Source organism: Nylanderia fulva, unplaced genomic scaffold (assembly GCF_048542155.1).
Source record: "Nylanderia fulva isolate GAGA-0341 unplaced genomic scaffold, ASM4854215v1 Scaffold26, whole genome shotgun sequence".
Classification (NCBI taxonomy): Eukaryota; Metazoa; Arthropoda; class Insecta; order Hymenoptera; family Formicidae; genus Nylanderia; species Nylanderia fulva.
The window spans coordinates 675,390-683,845 of NW_028190325.1; the positions used below are offsets into that span (position 1 = coordinate 675,390).

The following is an 8,456-nucleotide window of genomic DNA, read 5'->3' on the forward strand; positions in this document are numbered from 1 at the left end:
AGTGCAAGTGCAGGAGATTAAAACCACAAACTATGAGGTACATAGAATAGAAAGCTTCACAAAAGATTTATAAAATTTCCTAAAGCATTACAAACTCCCTAGGCTATTATTTGCATTTTCTACATACATTTTCAGATCTTTCACTCTTTGATATTTTTTAATCGAATGTCATGACATTTATAACTAATATATTGATTAGCGAAAAATTTAAATAAATTTATAAATGTACCTACACATTTTTTATCTGCGATGCATTCAATACTATTACTTGAGAGTAATTTATTATACTTAATTTATTTAAATCTTTTAATATAAATTTTATATATATATATATATATATATATAAAAATATATATATATATATATATATATAAAACATGAAATAATTATATGTTATTATACATTTTATTATACAGCATTTTTTGCACTATCTTATATTAGAAACTTAGCCATTTGAAGATAATATTCACTACAGAAGCAGTTATAAAATTCAGCATATAAAATATGAATATTCGAGTAAAATTGTATGCAAACAAGATTTTAAGTTTATACTTATATTAAGTATGCACAAGCAGTTTAGCACTCAATTAGTGCTGTTTCTTTAAAGCTAATGTCCAGTAGAAAGCCAATTCTTTTTATACATTTTTTGTACATTATTTAATTCTAATATTTTAAACATTAGATTTATTCACGTCGCAAATTCTCAAGTCGTGCTTGTAAATCCGCGTCAGCATCCCCGAGATTACCTCCTTCCTCATTGCCTGCAGCAGCAGCAACTGGCTGTTTAGAACCAGCTACACTTAGCGATCCAGAGGCTTGTGGTAATCCAGAGAGTTGATCTGTCAATTGTAGACCTAATTCATCCAATACTTGAGCGACTACAGCATCACTATGAAAATAAGATTAATAGATGTATTATTTTTTAATAATAAATATTACCTGTAATTTTAAATTTACAAACTGATAAATGTTCAATAATTATTTATTATGTGACAATTTATATATAGACATAAGAAATATTTATGTATATTAAAATCCTCGATACCTTTCTTCTTCATCTCCTTCATCTTCCATTGCATCATCTATTGCATCGTTCATAATTTCTTCCTTCATATCCATTATCTCTGACTGCTTTTCAAATTCTTGCAATATTTTCTGTATTTGTGGTAAATTTAATTGTCTATAAAAATAATAAAAAATACAAATCAAATTATAAATTATACTTTATAATTTTATGTTTAATAGATACAAATAAATTATATAATTGATATAAATAATACAATAAAAATATTTAACACATGTTGGTAAATTTCATTATACTCACTTATTCATGTTCTGCATTGCTTTAGTCACTCCTTTCATAGCTTGTGCCATTGTGTTCTGGGAACGTAAAGTTTGTATTTTTAGAGACACTGCTTGAATATTTGCCTTCATCAGCATGAACTTTTTTACGTAACGTCTTGTCCTAACTAAATCTTTGGCCATAATTTTCACAGCATCCTATAGTAGTTTAAAAAAATTAAAATATTAAATAGCTTTATAACAATTAAATTACCATTATACCAATAAAAGTTAAATTACCATTTGTCCATCCTTTGCAAGTTTCTTAATGTCAGCTATAATTTTCTTTTCTTGTTGTTCCATTCTTACTTTTTCTCTATCTAAATCTCGCATTGCCTTGTTCAATGCTCTTTGATTTTTTCTGAGCATTTCCTCAGGAGTAATACGCTTGCCAAATAGCCACTCCATGATTCTGAAATAATGAATTGTTCATTAAATCATTAATAAATTTATAATAAAAATGAGAATACACTATAAATGCAAATCATATATGTTAAACAAAATTAATAATAGAAGATATATACATGTAAAAATAAAATGTCTTGGAAAAGACATTTTATTTTATGTTATCAATCAATTCATATAATATAGCACATATATTCTAATTCTTAACAACTTTGAATAAAAATGTTGTCATGTTATTACAATTTTTACATCAGTTTATGATTGCTTTATAATCGCTTGCTTTCGCGATTTACAATATCTGACAATTTGGATTATTCTTATTATCTCTTATCATGGGATTGATAGGAAATTTGTTGAAGATGTACATTAATGACGAAGGTTAGGACAGATATAAATTTTTTATATTAGTTAGCTGAAGATTCTATAAAATATTAAATAAATGAAGATATTTAAAATTACATTCTTTGCAAGGAGTTTTTCGTTAAAAAATATTTCGATATTTTCTGCGCTTTAATATATTTCTATATTATTATAAATGATTTAATCCAGGATGCGTACATAAATGTCAAATACATAGAACAATATTATAAAATATGTATGATTTTACCAGATGTTTCGTTGACGTATAAATCTTCAAACAGAATATCGAGAAGGATATCAAATGATGTTTGACAATCACGAGTTAATTACTCTTCTTTTGACAGATTTTGCAAAATAACTATAAACATAATAATTGATCGAGCGGTTTCCATTTTATTTTCCGAAATGTCTGCTTGTTCATAGGTTACGATTGGGACTAGAGATCCCTAAAGTCTAGAGAATCTGGACGATTGGATTGACCAATCAGAGAAAAGCAGCTTGAATATGCTTGAAAATATAATAAAAAATATAAAAATTTATATTAAAAAATCATATTATATAATAAAAATTATATCATATTAAAAATTTATTAAATTATAATATTTTATATTAGTATATCTCCCTTTATTAGTTCTAATTTTATTTTAATTTCCAAAAACACAAGACCACTGTATTTTAGCAATGTATATTTATTTATTCCGTCTTCAATTTTTGTTTAAACAAAATTATACGAAATTATTATTCGTATATTGAATAGATACAAATATTAATTGTAATGTTTACATCCACATTTTTCTCTTATATTATGCAAACAGAAAAACTTTTTGTTTATAAAGTTAACATATAATAAGATAAAATGAATTTAATATTTTTATTATTTTTCAAAAATCATTATTATATATATGTTTTTAAATAAGATTAATGAGAATTATATATTGTGAAAAATCCTGTAGAATGATGAAAGAATATTATGTATTTAACTCGGTTAGTAGAGATTATATTAAAAGATGTGATAATTTACAAAAATTTACTTTATCCATAATAATAAAAATTATCCATAACAAGAAAAATGTAAAAATGTATAGAGTATTGGAGCATCCAATGCTAATCTAAATATCAATATATGTAGTATTCAAATTTGATGTTCGTTAGTTGTGAATTTCATTCATTAATTTAATTAAAAGGATTCAATTTTTCCCCATTTTCTTTTTTTATACATGATATTACAGAATGGGAATTTAACAAAGAGAAAAAAAAACAGAGAAGGAAATTAAGGAGCAATTTCAAAATAGTAGAAAATCTCAGTTTCTACGATTCCTGAGAGGATTTTGCTATTGTATATTATAAAATATATAAACTATATATATTGCACAAAGACTATATTTATTAGACATTGTAAGTATATAAAACACATAACTTTTATCTTGTGAAAAAGTATACACACACACGTACACACATTTGTATTACATTACATTGTATAATATTACATATTATATGTATGTGTGTGTGCATATATATATATATGTATATATAGTGTTTGTGTGTACACACATATATATATATATATATATGTATGTATGTACATACATACACACATATACAGAATTATGTATAATTTATTTATATAAATAAACCAATGCTTGAACATTTAGAAAAGAAATTAAGTGTCTTAAAAACGTTTTAATTATAATAGATAATTTTAGGCGCTTTTTTTTCTTTACTTACAAATGTTTAATCCCATGTTTTGACTCGAAGTTCTGGTTCAAGAATGGACCAATTTGGTGAATGTTTCTCACTGGATAGCCAATTGAAATCATCTATACAATTCCAGTTGTTAATTTTTGGGTCGAGACCAGCTAAATTAAAGTGGCTCATCTGATCCTCGTAAGACCAGTTGTAAGGTGCTACTTTTATCTTTGTACAATCTTCTATAATTGCCCTACTTGTAACGTGCAAATAAATGGTACAATCTGTCGACGAATGTAATCTCAACTGTTGACATGCAATAGCGAATACACATTCACTACAATCATGTACAAATAAAGAGGATGTCACCGGTCCTACTAATATAGTGCATTGTTTTAGATTTACCATATGTAATGTACTAGGTGTACCATATATTCGCACAGTACACTGAATTAAATCGGAAAGTAGAATATCGTTTTTATTTACATTCTCAGCGTCTAATACCAATTGTTCGTTCACCTTGCCCAGAAGCATACAAGCATTATCTCCATACTTGCTTGAAAATTTATTGTTTTGCTTCATCGAACCGTTTATGATGCTTTCGGATATCTTGAGATCTTTAAAGCCATCCGTGATATCGTGTCCCTTGTCAGAAGGTTTTTTTACGATTCTACGATTTTTAAATCCAAACTTTTTCTTAGGTAAAAGCTTAATTTCTAATTCAGAAGCTTCGTTCTCCAACATTTGCAAATTTTCTTGTGCGCGTCTTATGTCATAAACTTTCAGAAATATTTTAGATTGCAATAAGTAGTTTTTAAGCAGTTGGATTTCTTTATTGGATTTCTCAAAAATTCCTAGTAAAGCCGAGGCTGGCATGCTAGGCGCATCATCCAACATATCTTTAATCTTTTTACAAGAAGAATAAAATGTGTCTTTAAAATAATTGCTTTGCTCGGATTCCACGACAAGCGATTGCCTTTCTTCTCTTCGTCTTTCAATAATATTTTTTCGTTCACGATCTCTCTTTGTAATGCGATCTGGCAAACTTCCTTCTATGAGCTCATTGGAATCCATTTTAACATATGAATGTTATTTTTCAATAACGTTTGTGCTACCTCGAGGATTATATTCTTTAGAACTAATGTTCAGTTTTCCTTGGCTCATAAATTCTTCAGAACTCTGTTTATATTTTTTGAATAAGCCGTGCTGCTGTGATGAATGCGGTGGAAGATGCTGAAATAATTTATTATAAAATTTATTAGAAGAAGAATCTAAATGGAATTTTTTCTATTAGAAATTTTAAATTTTCCTGGTTAAAATATACTGTAAGTATAGATGATGTAAATATAATGTAAATGAGAATTTTTAAACAGTACAACATTGATCTTTGAACATTAATACAATACTCAAAATATGCTATTCTTGATAAGCAAATTTGCTTTTACTTATAAAAACTATATAAAAATAAACTTTCTATCTTTATTTAGAGCTTTCTCAGTCAAAAAATCAGTTAATGACTAAATACAACAAACTTTTTTTTTATAATATCCAGTACAATTACTACAAATTAGTAATTTTGGAATAAAACTGAATAAAGAAAATATTTATATTTCAATAGTTTTTATTATCTGGGAATTATGCATTATCATAAAATTATTTCAGCAAACTTTTCAATGATGGAACAATAATAACCATCATTATCTATATAATTATAAAATCTCTTATGTTAAAAAAGTTATTTAATTTTATTTAAATGTTGAGTCCTCAGAAAACATTATTTATTTACATTTTTAATAGAGAAAGATCAAAATAAAAATCAAAATTTTTATAAAAATATATTTTATTATTACTACTTTATTGTATTATATCATACAAACATCAATGAAATTTTGTATTGGCCTGAAAACTCATAGTTGTTAAACTCTTAATTCATAGTTATAAAATTGTTACTGTAAAATATACAACATATATGTGTCTATATAAATTTCAAAAAATCTCAGAAATATTTTTATAATATATATTTATATAATTTATAAAAAGTATTATATATTTATAAGAAAATAATAAAAAAGAAATTTGTTAGTGATTGTTTTGAAAATTGTGCAATCACAGTAGTTATGATTATATAACTTTTTTAATTACCTTTATAATTTCTGACTCATTAGGTGAAGCAACTTGAAGCAGACCGTATCCTATGCCTCCACCAATAATTATCGATGCTACAAACTTCAGGAACGCCATGAAGGTTTAATGTTCATTGCATTCTTGTATCCAGGTTGTGTAATCAAATCTCCTCAATTGGTCGTTGCCAGATAATTTTTCTCCAATAAGGTAATAGCTCTCCAATATACTTGGAAAATGTTGATGCATATAATATCTAAAATCTATAGAGTTTAGGGAAATTAACATACTAATTTAATCATGTCAAGTTTAGATAAGAAATGAACTCTTTAGAACTAAGAAAATTATCCCTCACAGCACCATTTGATCACTACACTCAAGCAATTTCTCTTACATAGAAGAAATCTTATCATTCAATATACATATATATAAAAAGCATTACATATAATCAAAGTAATAATTATAGTAGTTCTTTTTAGCTATATCTCTGCTCACTATTTTCTCTTTTACACTCCTTTCGATATCTCGAGCATGCATTCACTTTAAATGCATAAAGTATAAAATAATGCAGAGAAAAGCAATTTAGGTTTATAATTATTTAAGAGAATACACGTACAATTGAACATACGAATCACGAAGCGAAGTAACCTAGAAATTGCAAATTTTGAGAAACAGAAAGAGCAATTCACCTTGCGAGGTATTCATACGACGCCAGAGTCCGTATGATCCAACCAAAAATACGCCCTCCAATATAAGAATCGCTTTGGCGCTGTTCTTGAACTTTTGCACGAGATTGAATTTTGGCCGTTTCGTGAGCATACTAGTCAGAAACGAAAAGATTTCCTAAAATGGAAATCATCAATACTGCAATGCAAGATACTGCAACAATGTGGGAAAAAGAGAAATATATATAGCCATCGACCAGATGACTACTAAAGACCATATTCAGTTCTAGAAGTCTAGAATATACCAAGAGCGAACCTTCGAAGATGGGCTTCTCTCTTCGTCAGGGATTCAGGGATTTTCTGATTGGTTGACACTTTGACACCGCTCGGAATCAGCGCAACTGAGAAAGGATCGGTGTGCATTAGCGCCCTCTCAGGAATTGCGGTCGAAGTAAGAACTACAAATGAAATGAAAGGAAGCCGCGCTGGAAGAGGTGATAAAATCATTAATTATAATATAACGAAACAATACAGTTATTCAAAAAGAAATATCATCACTTCAAGATATGCAGGCACGAAATATTGAAATAATTATAAATATTATATATACCGAGTGTTTATATTATTGAACACAGCTGCATCCGCGGCTGCATATTATTTAACTTTGAATCGATTAATCGATTCTTTTGTATATAAATCGATTCCTAATATAATTTGAAACAAGCAGCTATTTTTCCGAAAAACTATGTGTTGTCTTTACATGAAATGATTTCTTTTATTTTGTACATAAAAAGTATTATGAGAAAGTAATCGAAAAATGAATATTTTACGAGATATTTTTATATAGCTTATGCATATATACAATTATATGTCAAATTAAAGGATAAAATATTTTCACAATTATATACTTAAATTCCATATACATTTTACTATTTTTATAAGTTTTTTATGCCGACTATTGTGAGGAATTATTATAAAATAATTTATATAAAAATTACAACGGTATATATTTTATTTAAAAAATTAGATTGATTTTTACATATAAAATCTTGAAAAATGATCTTTTTCAACACATTCAACCTTATCAACTTTTTTCCCTCTTTAATTTCTCTTTTGTTTTTTTTGCAATTTTTTGTACGATCGATATATGTATGACGTGTTAATTAAAATCGAAATAGGATATGTATATATGTATTAAATAAATAGTTTTTTGTAATCCATTATTTTTTATTATTTATATTAAAAAATTTGCTACATTTAAAGAAGATAAACCGATAATTTAGAAATAATAAATATAATATTTAGGAAACTGTTGATTATTATATAATAATCACAATTGTTTATTAATAATTATATTTTTATATGTTATACAAAGGCTTCTAATAAAATAAATTATTTATTCTTTACAAAGATTAAATATATACGAAATATAATAATAGATTTACTAAACACATAGCTAAAATTATTTTCAACATTTTGTATAAATTTTTAATACAAAATGAGAAATATAAAATATAGAAAATATATTATAAATATAGTATGATTTTGCTAACTCTTTTCTATTTCATGTTTACACACTTGATAAATGCATGCTGAACGAAATATTTACATCCATTTTTCTCTCTAGAAATATTCAGTTTTATTAGTGTTATATAATTAGTACTTTACTATTGATAGACTATATATAGGACATATTATATAACTATATTCAATGTTTTCATCCAATTAACGAATACTAATTTTATGTTATATTACTCCATGTTAAAATTGTTGAAACAGTTGGAAACAATTTGAATTAAAAATTAACACCGATTAAAAATTAATTATAGGAATAATATATAAATAATTATATACATATTGCATATATATATATATATA

At 25.9% G+C, this 8,456-nt stretch overlaps 2 protein-coding genes across 2 annotated transcripts; both read right to left on the reverse strand.

The window, feature by feature from the left end:
• Positions 1-42: 42 nt before the first annotated feature.
• On the reverse strand, positions 43-2,536 carry Vps2 (vacuolar protein sorting 2). Its single transcript, XM_029313173.2, has 5 exons — positions 2,354-2,536; positions 1,582-1,753; positions 1,325-1,500; positions 1,046-1,180; positions 43-889 (listed from the first exon to the last, which is right to left on the reverse strand). The coding sequence occupies exons 2-5, from the start codon at positions 1,747-1,749 to the stop codon at positions 685-687; spliced, it is 684 nt and encodes a 227-aa protein (XP_029169006.1). The 5' UTR covers positions 1,750-1,753; positions 2,354-2,536; the 3' UTR covers positions 43-684.
• A 932-nt stretch (positions 2,537-3,468) lies between these two features.
• On the reverse strand, positions 3,469-6,034 carry TBCC (Tubulin-binding cofactor C). The gene is made up of 2 exons (XM_029313130.2): positions 5,935-6,034; positions 3,469-5,025 (listed from the first exon to the last, which is right to left on the reverse strand). Exon 2 carries the CDS (start codon positions 4,864-4,866, stop codon positions 3,838-3,840), a length of 1,029 nt encoding a protein of 342 aa, XP_029168963.1. The 5' UTR covers positions 4,867-5,025; positions 5,935-6,034; the 3' UTR covers positions 3,469-3,837.
• Between the last annotated feature and the right edge of the window lie 2,422 nt (positions 6,035-8,456).